The 13,765-nt window shown below is 37.1% G+C and overlaps 1 protein-coding gene across 3 annotated transcripts in view; it reads left to right on the top strand.

Moving 5' to 3' along the window:
* Positions 1–13,765, top strand: part of LOC117414132 (centromere protein P) — an 80,417-nt gene that overhangs the window by 65,132 nt on the left and 1,520 nt on the right. For all 3 annotated transcript variants that reach the window (XM_058999785.1, XM_034023869.3, XM_058999786.1), the window contains exons 7-8: positions 12,655–12,734; positions 13,412–13,503. In XM_058999785.1, coding sequence (XP_058855768.1) covers positions 12,655–12,734; positions 13,412–13,503 — 172 coding nt within the window. The remainder of the gene's footprint in view (positions 1–12,654; positions 12,735–13,411; positions 13,504–13,765) is intronic.

Below are 13,765 nucleotides of genomic sequence, written 5' to 3'. Positions count from 1 at the left end.
GCCTAGTGCTTACTAATTTAGGCCTATAAGGTCTGCAAATTATTATTTTAGCTTTGACCATGAGCAATTACAATATTAAGAAAAAGTGCATAATATACTGCATAGTGACTTATGAAAAGTGTCTGTTTAGAAATATTATTTTTTAATTTTTTTATTTATGTATGCATGTATTTATTATTTCAATGTTTTCCTGTTTTGCATTCCACTCACACACTCACATGTTACTGTCGATAGATTTTAATTAATTTTGTTCTTAGACATCTGACTTTCCAGGCTGTATTCCTGGCACTGTTACTATAGGGTATTTATGGCATGTGTGGAAAACATTCCATTGGTAGATAAAGCAATATTTTTTTGGGGAAAAAAAAGTTTTTATACATTATATTAAGATGTATTTATTCTCCAGTCTTCAAAAGAAAATTAAAACAACCAGTGAACTACATTGGAAAGAAATGGTCCAGTTGATATCGTGCATGTGGTTAAGTAGCTGAAGCAAAAACAGATAATAAAATGCACACTGAAATTGGGGGGACTTGCATACCAACAGTCCCAATTGAGGAAATGCCTTGGTGGTTCCTTTACTGTGTGTACGCTTCTACTTATTGTACTGCAGGCTCCTTAAGCTGGCACTAAACCCCTTGAGTTGGAAAATACATAACAGCCCCCCCAGAGTAGCACATTCCTGGTCCTGGTTCATAATTCAGGCTCTTGAAATCAACCAGGATTGGTTGAAGATGTGTTAATGAAGCTTCAGCTTAATCAGCTTTAAAATCCACAGTGATTAATCACTAATGTGTGTATTTAACCAAGCTGGGGTAGAAAGGGAGTCTTGGTGGTTGAGTGGTTAAAGAAAAGGGCTTGATACCAGGAGGTTCAAATCCCGGCTCAGCCACTGACTCACTGTGTGTGACCCTGAGCAAGTCACTTAACCTCCTTGTGCTCCGTCCTTCGGATGAGACGTAAAACAAACAAGGTCCTATTGGCAGTGACTCTGCAGCAGTTGATGCATAGTTCACCCCCTGGTCTGTAAGTTGCTTTGGATAAAGGTGTCTGCTAAATGACATTAATAATAATAATAATAATAATAATAATAATAATAATAATAATAATAATAATAATAATAATAATAATAATAATAATAAAAGAAACATGGCAATGTGAGCTTTCCCCACATTGCTCAGGAAAACCCCTCAATCTGTCCCAGAGAGGCCTTCCTTTTAAGAAGAAGCATTTTAGTCTCTGTGCCCATCCAATCATACTGTATGTCAAGGTTCTGGGGTTTCAAAGCTTTATACTAAACCGCAGTTCCGCCCTGCCATGTCAGCATTCTCGTCTTGATTGTCCTCTATATAAATAAGCAATTTCTTGACAATGAATCAACTCCTTCATTAAAATACCAGCCAGTAAGCCTCTATGGCCTAAATGGATTTCATATGTGCCTTCATGTGGTCCTGGAAGTTAAACTAAAGTGTGCCAAAGTATAGCTTTATCTTTATGTGAATAATTTACATGCAGCACTATAAATAATGTAATGTTTATATCACAGCTATTCATTTTTTTTTGTTGAAGTTTAACATCAGTTCATGTTCAATTTGTAAGGGTGGGAGAAACAGGGTGTGGGTGTGTTGACGCTCTCACAGGCCTACAGCAGTTAGCTGTTGGCAGTTAAATTGTGCCACCTTAAAAGTACATTAATAACCCCAGCACGCTGAATGACTAACTGCAGGTAAAGAGTGAGCCTATCTACCACAACAGTGTTTAGGTGGATGGAAACAGGCATTGAAGGTGTTCATTGGGAGGACCTTTTTTAATAACACATCCACCACACCCAGTATGTAATACAGTGGTTTTCCTTTTGTTGGTTTAGCTGTACTACACATCTTCCCCTTAAAAGTAACAATAGTTAGGAAAAGGTTGTATTAGAGGGTGTAGAATTATATTGAATCAATAGCCTCCTGCAACATGCCTAGACTCAGTTTATAGATTGTACCAGACATCTGCGTGATTGGTGTGCAGCACGGTACAGATAGTACTGTTCTTGCACACCATTTTGAAAAGAAAAAAAACAAACATTTTTTTACATATTTTTCCTTTAGTTTTGAGTTTGTGATGGTTGCAACCAGCAATTTGGCACTGAAACGTGTTTATTTGTCGTTCATGACTGTATGGTTTAGTTTGTTAGATTATAGTTATTCGTTGGTGCTTAAACTTTGTATGCAATGGTCAACCCCAAAAATTCTTCCAGTTTTTATAGCCAAGTACTGTATGAGTTTTTGACCTGTGTTCGAATTTATTCAGGGTAACAATTTTATTCAGGTCAACATCTGCTCTTAAAGAAGATCTCTCCCTATTTGTTTAGAAGATAGCAACCATCACTAAGGTGGATGACACCCCATAATCACGGTTAGAGAGGTGGTTGCTGGATGAATAAGACTTTTAAAATATTTAGAAATATTCCAGGTAGGATAATGCAAGTTTATCGAAATAGCTAATTCCAAGATGCTGATGAGAGGGAAAGCATTCACATAAGGTTGCCATACAATGCAGATGCACCTCTGCATACAGTGCTGTATTGTGTACAAGCTTTAACTATACCAATGAAAATGTATATTCTGTAAAACAACATCTTTATTTTAGAGGATTTTGTGATCACAAGGCTAAACAAAATGTGCTCTGTTGTTCCCTTGGAAGTTTTCCTAATGCATACAGTACACGGATGGCATTGCTATTTTATTCCTTCTACAACTGGAGTGTTCTTAACGTTCAATTTGCAGTCATCATATTCTGAACACTGCCACTAGTACTTGTGCATTAATGTTCTTAAAACAGCAATACGTTTTTTATTTTAAACAGAATTGATGGGAGTTGGTCAGGCTGCAGAAATGTGAAATCCTTGCTGTATTATAAACAGCGATACGTAACTGGAAGGCAGAGCCGTTTCAATGTTTATAGATTCCTGATGACGGCTCCTGCATTTTTTCATTTTTTTTTATTAAATCTGCATCAGTATTTCCTAACCTTTTATTCACTGACTAGATGACACAATCGGCACACTGACAGGTGGTGAGCGTACTGCTAAACTAAATAAATCAAGAACAGAATTTTATTACAGCTGTGTTCTAGGGTAGTTTTAAAATACCAGATTTTGAACTGGCAGCATTGTTAACAGTACACCTGCCAATATTTGAATAAATCGTGGATTAAGTCTTACTGGTGTTTTGTTATTGACCGAGATACGCGCTTTGGCTTAGATTGCTTACAGTCTCTGCCACAGTATCTGGTTGCCGTCTTGGTGACTGCTTGCAGCACCATTACGAAGGGTGTTAGGGCTCTAACAGCAGGCTTCCCTCAGTCTTGTATGCGTTCGGACTGTTTGGCTTTGCCAGAAGCTATATAGGTGGGCATCCCTGTACCAACAGTACTGTACCATACCGACCCGGTGCTGAGGCACTGAACCGGTACTGAACCAACCCGCACTGTCCCGGTACCAGACCGGTCTGACTCAGTGCAAAGTCACCGAACCGGTTCCCGACTGCGGTACCATTCCTGGTCCAGTACCAGAGGTCTTGGTTCGGGTCTTGACCCGCCCTGTTAGATCACTGTGCAGCGGCGTTGCTGCTTGAGCAGACTGAGGCAGCCATTTTTATACAGTACTGTTCACTGCGTTGCTGCTTGCATTATGCCTGGGTTTTATCACTGTGACATTTGCAAGACCATTCTCCCAGTTGAGGATAAGCACGGCAGGTGCTGTTCCTGCCTAGGGCCAGAGCATGCTAGACAGACATTCACTGACCACAGCTCCTGTGAGTTCTGTGTGAGTTTCTCTAAGCGCACGCTGGAGAAACGTGCCTCGCAACTCTGCAGAGCGCTCCAAAGACATCTGTGTGTTCTTTTTTTTTTTTCTTTTACAAATACTTATCTTAGCTTTATGAATTGAAATATACAGTATTCAGAAAACAGTGAAGCTTCATTAGAAAGACAAAGTTGTATTTGTAACTTATGACCGAGTTTGTTGAGGTCAGGTCCCACCATGTTCTTTTTTTTTTTAATTACAATTGTGCTGTAATTCAGAGCAAGAACAGCATTTATTTTAAAAGTTGATGGGTATTTTGTAAAGTGTACTATGTTACAATAATATAAAACCAAGGACTAAAGTGGCATTATTGGATTTTTTTTTTTTTTTTTTTTTTTTTTTAGATCAAACACATTCTTGGCTGTATTTCACACCCACTCGGCTACTAAAATGATTAGTTTCCTCTAGTTTCCAAAACGACTTTGCTTTGGTCACCCCACGGCACTCACTTTGATCTTTCTCAGGTAATGGAATTGCGTCACATGGCTCACCAGCACCAACTATTAGCTTGGTATCCAAGTCTGCTTGGCCCTGCATGCTTAAATTCAGAGATGCAATCCATCAGAATGTCACGAAAATCAGCGATGCAGGCAAATTGCTTTCATTACAATTCAATTGTTTTTGATCCTCAGAGAAATTTAATAATTTTAGTGATGAATGTGTTTGTTCTACTTTTCGCAATTGGGGAGGAAGAAATAGAAACAAATCCTTAAGTTTGCCATTTCGGTATCGTTTTTCAGAGTGGGACCCCGTTATGATGCAGCCAGTTTATCTAATTTTTTTTTTTAAAGCACAGGTTGGTCTTGTGCTGTCCTATTGGTCACTTTACACTTGAGAGCCATCCCTGTTAGTTTGGCAAGGATATAAACTGAAGGTACGGTGTGCTTAGTTGACTTTTTAAGGATAAAGGAGATGAGAGAAATTCCAGAAAAGGACAACTGAAAACTGGTGTTGTAGTAAAAAGCTAATAAAGCTTATAAACGTTTCATTAAAAATTGCACATATTAAAATCTGGCCTGTCTGGTAACCAGATGTTTTTTATTTAATATTCACATTGCAGTGATTAACCTACAATGCATGGACCTGAGAATAAGAAGCCGGAACAATTAAGGGCAGACAAATACAATAAGATATGCAGAAAAGAAGATTATTTTATGCGAGCAGCAAACCTGTTCCTTGGACTAGTGTTCCATTGAGTTGAAAATGAACTTAATTTAAAATAAATACATTAACAAACAAAGAGCTAAATTCATAGAGCGGAAAAGAGCTTGAGATTAATTTTTGATTACTTCTTTCCCATTGCACGCCATGTATAAACAGTAGTATGCCAGCAAAGAATAAGGATTTGACAGACTTTTTAAAGGGCAGTTATAGTCAGGGGCTCTTGGATTACCATAATCCTGTCTAGAAGCTTTTATGGATACGATAGAATGATGCCTCAACCCTTACCAGCTGCTTGCACAACTCCTTCCTTCTGAAATATTATTTTCCCCCAAGTGGAATCCATATCTTAATTTGCAAGTGAGAGGGTTGTTCTGCCTCCAAGTCTATCCAAGCAACAGCATCTTAGACTGCCAGCATATTGTACGTGCTGGTTGTGATCTGGTCTTATTGTTCACGCCACAGCACTGCAGTAATTTATTTGGCCACGATAAAAAAAAAAAAGACACTGCATTAGCTGCTCAACAGTCTGTTTAGTAAATGTATCTATTGTTAAAACATAATTGTGATTTGAATGGATTTACAAATTAACATTGAATGTTAAAGAGTAAAAAAATAATAATCTGGAAACAATCTCTCTGGCGACAACCATCCATGCTTGAGGCAAAAGGAGCAGAAGTGATGAATGGTACTGGAGCATTAACTACATACTTCTCTGGCTGAATGCTGTTTTAAGGAGAGAGGGTACCTAGTGTTTTTTCTGCCTGCACTAGACAGTTGAAGAACAGAGTGGAATCAGACATGAGGCTTATCGTTTCAACATAAAATGTTAATAAACCTATTTTCTCAACCATGATGACTGGAAATTACACAACTTTTGTCAGATTGTTTGCATTTTTTTCCCAGAGATTCGACCTGTGTCAGTGTATGAATTATAAAGCACTAGCTCACGGTCCAGGCTGACTCCCGGTCCAGGCTGCCTCACGGTCCAGACTGCCTCACGGTCCAGACTGCCTACCGGCAGGAATTAGACCCAGGGACAGAAAGCTGCAGTTTAAGCGTGTGTACGCACGTTTATTTAACAAAAACAAACACAAAACACAGGAACAAATTAAACACACCACCAGTTCAGGAACACCCGGTAGACTAATCTTATTGTACACATTTATTAATGCAGCCACTGCACTGAGGGACAAGACAGTTGCAGATGCACCCCATTATGCCCATTGGTCTGTCTGCTTTCCCATAATTGAATAGTTGCACGTACATTTCACACAGCATCAGTGTGTGTCAGTGTATGTCTTGTGCAGCAGTTATATTCAGATAGTGTACAACATTGACAACATAACAAAAGGTGCTTAAGTATTGCTTTTTGTTTTTGTGTTTGCCTTTCATGGGCACTGTAAGCATTAATGAATCTTACTGTTTCTAGGCTTCAATTCATTGTTCATTGCCTTTTTTTGTGTTTATTGTTTCTATTGACTTTAATTCTCTTACAAATATACAATGTTAACTGCCATATTAGGTCTTACTGGCAGTTTATACATACTGTAAAATAGAAGTGGGTCTGGCAGGAATATAAAACGCAGCACAAGAAAGAACCAACCTACCAGACCAAGAAAAATGAAGACCACAACAGAAAAGGCATCAAATGTGCCATTCAGCTTTTAAAATCAAACAGATTAAAATGTTTGTGCAAGTTTAGCTGTAAGGTTTGGCATTTACATGGTTCTGTTTTGAATTTTCATGTTTGTGATAAAAAAATCTACAGTGCAGTTCACCCTGCAGAATTATAAGAGCTACTTGGATAACATGGATTTAATACAGTTTAGGCTGCAGCCCTGTCATCCCTTAGTTTTGTGCTCCAAAACAATACTAGACAAGTTCCAAGACCATGCCAGACCCTTTCTCTTCAGTGTAGGTCACCAATGGAATCTGTGATATCAAATTGGTAGGTTGGTATATCAACTTCAACAAAGTTAGTGTTCAATGGGTGCTCCCAAATTCAGTACCTTTTGGGTTTCAACTTCGGGTGTGTGCATAAACCTTGTAATGTATGCTCATTTTATTTACTGTACTTGTAAATATGCAGTTTTAAATTAAAAGGTACAAGTGCAAATTACAATTTGTGCAGATTTACATTGGAGACCATCTCAAAGCTCCCCACTGAGCCATTCCTTCAATAATTGTTGTATAGGTAATTGTAGATAAATAACATAATACACCCTGTTCCTTTTAAATATGCTTTGTAAGTACGGGCATAAAGTGTAATGTAATCTGCAAATCATCTTTATTGCAACGTAAATTTCAATATTATAAAATGTAGTAGTCTCTGTATCACCCACAGACAGCTGATATCTCTTATTTTGTAGCTATTTGTTTCACAACACAAGGATTTGTATTTAACAAATGGGAGAATGCCATATGGTTCCAGTTTCGTGATTTAGACAAAGTTTGTAATTTGTCCCAAAAAAAAAAAAAAAAAAACAAACAAATATCAGAGTCAGCATTTAGGAAATGATAAATGGATAACATGTACTTGGCAATTTACTATAATAGTCTGTAAAATCCCCCCCCCCGGTCATTATTTTTACTGAAACAGTTTCCATTCATTTCTAAAGATCTTTCCACCCTGAGTGATGTAAAGTTTGGAGACCAGAAGAGGAAACATGTTATATACAAATACATAATGCCATTTATCAAGCTTTGCTTCTGTTTTAAACTTGTCAGAACAGCATGGTTTATAATCCTCAGACAGCATTTACGGTTGAGACCATATCAGCTGCTTGCACAAAGTTGTTTGCATCAAGACAGAATAGTTTGTGCTTCTTTGCATGTTTTGTTTTTCTTTAACTTTTGAAAGTTCGTTTAACTAGGAAAACTAGAAAATTACAACAATCATTTCCATCTGTTATTCCATTCTAAAACCCTGAAAAGAATGTTTCAAAATAGGTGCGTATTGTTTAAAAGAAATTAAACAAAATAAAATAAAGGGTTTCCTGTCTGATCGTGCTTGAATATATTAGGGGTACCAAAATGATAGCAAATGCACTGTACATGTCAAGAGCATTTCACTCGGTCGTTTGCACAGAAAGTTCATTTTCTCACATAACACTGTGATGAAGTTTCCCAGAACTCTTTAGGGCTTTGCTCAGTCAAAGCAGTAATTTTCCATGGAGCGCTTTACTGATTACAGCATGATGGGTTGGGTTGGGCTTCAGTTCTTAGCCTTATATGTTTTCTAATACATGTACCTCCTTGGCAGAGAAATGAGCGTTGGTCTTAACTTGCTTTCTGTTGTTAAAGAGGGTCTGCATTTGAATTTCATAGTCTCCTAGTGGATATTTGTTTAAGCCATGCGATGCACAGTGTGGACATATAAATACAGCTTGTTTGCAGATTCATGAAAAAAATATCTGTTTGCTCGACTAGTAATGGAATAGCAGAAGGATCAATTAAGAAAAGAGAGCATTTAGTTACCTCTTGGTGTGGAGAAGTTTCAATTGCAATCTGCACTTTGTTTACTAAAATTCTGTTCTAATATCATGTGCAAAGAAAGAGCATATCCACGAAAACATCAATACCTTTACAACTAAAGCTGTCCATTAACATGTGACACCATACACCAACCGTGTTATTCATTCATCTTCTCTTTCTCCATACTTACAGTAGGACCGCTGGTTACATAGTTTACATGCTCCCCACTATGATCCGTGACTGTTTCCACGATATTAAAGTTGGTCAGTTAAATTTTATTGAAGAAGGGTTATATTTGCTATCTCATAGAAAACGATGTAAGGCCATAGAGCATATGTTTTCTATAGATGCTTGGGGAATTAAAACCTGGTAACCTTAGCCTAGCTTGGAGCTCCTAGGCATCTGGTGTTGAGGGGTCTGCTGTTTTCTACTGTAAAATAAACCAGGTGAGTGGAACAAAGAAGTGGCTTAGGGATCAGCAGGTCAGGAGAACCAATTCATCTCTCTGGAAGCCTCTGAAAGGTGCGTCTGTCCAGCATTAGACACTTCCCTTCCCTGGACATGCTGCCACAGTAACCTCCTGTAAAAACCCCAGTCTGCACTTTGTAGCTCCCTGGAGAATACAGCTGGAGTCTAGTGTATGTCTGACCTCTCCACCATCAACATCAAAAAGTACCATTGAGAAACAGATTTTACCAGATCAAAGCTTATTAAGAAATTAAACTTGGTGCCTTGCAATGTTAATGTGTTACAGTGAGCATGATGTGTAAAGGGGGGACGGGGGGCTTACATGTGATTTTTATTGAGAACATACACATTTTGAAGCTCATAAAAACCTTCTGCAGTGAATGTCTGCATTTTTTATTGTCTGGCTGAAGAAGTAGGTTGGGACTTGTGTGGCTTCGTTCACAATGTTTACACAACTCCCAGGCAGTGAACGACCTTTTCTTACTGTTTCAGAGACTCGCAAAGCCAGGCTAAGAAATAAAGATGCCAGATAACGCAAATTGCAAATCATTTAAATACAGATAATTTGGTAATAATACAACAAAGTTATAGTTGTACATTTCAATTGAAATTAACAGTAAAAAAATAAAAAAATCATCTTGGTGAATGGTTCTAGTTTGTCATTTGTCATTTGAAATTAAACTAGAAGTACACATTTTAACCTCCAGGAGCCACACACAAAATAGTGGCCTCACGTTTTTGTCAGAAAAAGTGCTCTGGTCTTTTATGCATGCATTTTGCACTGCTAACCACACTGGCCTTATTTAACTACTGGAAGTACGATTCTATTGAAACTGCTTAATCATTCAACATGATTTCTTTAAGTGCTTTTCACAATTGCATTTTGGCTGATGTGCAGAAAGTGAATTCTGAAGAATTAACATGGCTATGCTTGCCCTGCTGTAGCAGTAAGTTGTGATGAAGGAGATGGTGCATTTCTAGTCACAAAGCTGGGAAAAGTTGCAAATTGGCATAAAAAATGAAGAGCTGGTTTTGCTCACCTACCTCTTCAGTGCAGCCCCGGTGTAATCTAGCACAGGTAATCCTCATTCAGGATATATATATTTTTTTTTATGTGTGCTTAATAATCAGTTGGTTGCCATGGTATAGCATTACAAAAAGCCTGTGCCAAATTTGCTCAGTCCAAGCTCTCTATTACGGAATTCCTTTATCGAAAGGAGATCAGCAAAGTGTACCTTGTCTGATTTTTATATATATATATATATATATATATATATATATGTCAGGATTTTAGACAGCGAGTCATTTAATTGGCACTTTGTGTCAGACTCTTTGATGATCCTGTCTTCCATAATAAGACACCTCCTGACCTAAAGGTACGGTAGTGGATACACCTGCTGATGTAATCGAGAAGTGTGGAAGAACGCCCTGAAAGAACATGAACAGGCAATGACACACTGCAGTAAACCTGTCCATGTTTAGAGATGGATTTTAAATAGGTTCCATAAAAAAAAGAAGATATTTGACATCTGCATGCATAAGTCAAAGATAAGCAGGAAGAAAGGATTTTGTCTTTAATTAAAGCAACACCACTGATCAAATGGGCATCATGTAGTTTTCACTATTGAATAGTTCTCAATAGAAATGCTCTAGTAGTCAAACATTAACATGATCTGAAGCAGAGGGCTGAATGAAAGATCAGTTATCTAGCAGAATGTATTAATGCTATTATAAACTAATTTTGTATTAATATATAAAATGTATACCGTACTTTATACTTTAAACTAAGCTTTACAGTGGCATCTGCTGCTGGATAATGGTGAAATCTCAACTTTGAGACGGCTATACAGTCATAACATTGCCTGCTGGCCTTATCCAAATTGCAAGCTGACACAGTACCACCACATTGGCAGTAGATTCTGTACTAGTACTGTTTATTTAAACAAAAAAAAATAAAAAATAAAAAAAAACTTTCTGGAAAGAACTTCAGCTTAACCACCTCCCCCATATATGCCAACAAACATTTGGTCAGGAAGTCAGAAAGGACATTTTAAGACATTTGGAAAACATTTGGCAATCTGTTTCTCCCCACATTACATGTTGGGGTATCGATAAAGGCGCCAGTATTCTGATATAGGTCATGAAACTGGAGTATGAATCTAACACTATTCAGTGACTATACAGTGAAAAGAAGAAATAATTTAGAAAAATAGTACATTGTTAATAAACAAGGGTATTTGCAATATTGTGATCACCAAATTATAATGGGGGGGAATAGCCAAGTACAAAAGTTGTTGGTGACTATGTTAATTAGGTTTGATTTTTTTAAAAGTAGTTGTTTTATGTGTTTGGTTTTTTTTTGCATCTGATTTTGATTTTGAAAAACCTCAGTGGTTTGGGGTTTACATCATCCAACATTTTTTAAAACAGATTTTCCTTGGGGTGGGGTCTCAGTTAGACTGTTGCAGAGCTTGATTGCCATTAAAAAAATAAATCCCAAAGTGTCTTATAGCATGTGGATTGGCTACCGTGGCACTATTTATGTAATTGAGGCAGAGTTTGTTGTGTACCTTTTTATATACCTAGTTTGTTACTAGTTAATTGATATTCTTAATATTCTCACAACATAACAATGGAATTCAGCATCACCAAATAGCTTCATTTACAGTAACAACGATACTAGACAGAGATTGAACAACCCACAACTGTAACTCTGACCTTATTTTTACCCATTGTTCAACTTGAAGCTGTTAATAATTGCTGTGTTGGTGGAAGGGTCAACTTATGTTAATATGGGATAGATTATTTTTAAATTTGTTAAAAAAAAATATGTAGAAATCTAGAAGGCATATCAAAGACATTTAAATGGTCATAATACTCCATGTGATGTGGTAGTGGATTTGAAACTAAGAAAAACAAACTTCTAGTCCGATTTCAAGCTCTGTCTTCAATGTGAAACATGAAAGAGTTTAGCAATGAGGGTCTAATGGCTTGCAGGCCTGTTTATGGCACTGTGGAGACTTCACCGATTCCTTACAAGTGCAGAATGAAATTAAGGTTAATATTATTACAACTGAAAGTATATAATGCACTAAATGTTTTGAATGCAAACCTGAAAATAGGCATGAAATATTGTAAACTTTGGTCTTTGGTCTTGTTCTTAAAAAAAAAAAATGATAGTCAGGGTTTTCCACTTGGCATTGCAGAACTTTTTAAAAACTACTCCAGCACTTCCCTTATAATCAGTAAAACAGAAACGGCTGTTAGTCAACGTGCTGCTGCAATTCGAAAGAGTTTGCATAGCCTTTCCGGATGTAGTGCAGGGAGATGTTTTTAGACAAAGGGGTCCTTAAGTATTACTTTTTTAAAATATATCTATATATTGACAATACAGTAATGCTGACCAGTCACCAAAGCAACTGAACGTGTGGATGCGTATTAATGGCATCTCTGTGAAATTTCAATTGTTTTATGTGCCCCATGTTTGCTCCATGAGCTCACGCTTTGAATCTCTATCAGGCATTTCTAAAGTATTAATGACCTGTGCAGTTAGCAAGGAGGTTTTTGTTTTAGTTTCTAAAGTTCTGTCTGGCTTATAATAATGTATACAATGGATGATGAGTTATTAATACATACTATGTTATCCCATGTGATTGGTGCTGATGTTTAAGTCATATCTTTTATTTATTGTGCAGGAGAAATACCCCAGCATTGTTAGACTGCCAGAAGGTTGCAGTGCTGAATATATGTTTATCCAGAGTCCAAAACTTCCAGGGTAAGGACAGCAAATTATTTAAAAGTGTTGGTTCACTGAGCAACACCATTCTAGATAAGGAACTTTGGCAAAAGAATAGATTTTCTGTCTTGATCGTTTGAGTGGAAAGTAATTTTCCCCACTGCCAGTGCAATTTGAGTACAGTACTGTAACATAACTACATTATTTGAAAATGATAGGTTGCCAATGGAACTTTTCTCAGTGTCTTTATTGTACATTCTTGTCTACACCACACTCAAAGCACCACATAATTAATGTGCACATGCTGGTCCATATCCGTAACCCAAGTGCCCTGGAGCAACTGGCAATGTTACAGAACTAGAAAGAAAATTCCACATTAGTTTTTTTAGCATAATTTATGTGAAAATGTTCTATACATTAAATAAAATGTTCATTTCTAGTACTAATGGTGTGTCAATTGTATGTATCAAACAGGCTTGATTTCATTTTTATAAAACGGAGGACTGTTGTCTCCCCTTCGCTTGAGTTATTATCAGTTTCTAAACAGTAGTGGAGCACCTCTTTAGAAGTGTCATGTCACGCAATATATACAAATGATTAGATTTATACTGAAAATGTACGTCATTTAAATGCAGCATTAAGAACAAGACAGTTGTGCATGTCTTTTTTTTTTTTTTTTACTTTTGACCAATTACTGCATTTTACAATTCTTCCAGATGTGAGCTGAAGATTGTTTGGAACATAGATGTGACCGAAGAAGGGGTGGTTACCCCAAAGCTTAACCTTTTGACCAAAATACCAGAGGAAGGTTTGTACTGAATCGCACGTGCTGACCTCAGCTCCAACACTATTTTAAAGACCAGGCTGCACCGTACTGTACATTCATTAAATTGTGCACTTCATTTACCTACGTGATCAGTGTTCATGTTTCATATATGTTTTCCAGTTAAAAAGTTCATTTTTTTTTGCGATATTTTAAATCATTTGAACGGATTCTTACTTCAGGGAGCTTTCGACTCAAAGAAAAACATCTGACTTATACTGCAATAGTTGTGGTATAAATATGGTGA

The sequence above is a fragment of the Acipenser ruthenus genome, chromosome 25, assembly GCF_902713425.1.
Source record: "Acipenser ruthenus chromosome 25, fAciRut3.2 maternal haplotype, whole genome shotgun sequence".
Taxonomy (NCBI): Eukaryota; Metazoa; Chordata; class Actinopteri; order Acipenseriformes; family Acipenseridae; genus Acipenser; species Acipenser ruthenus.
This window is presented reverse-complemented; position numbering and strand designations above follow the sequence as displayed.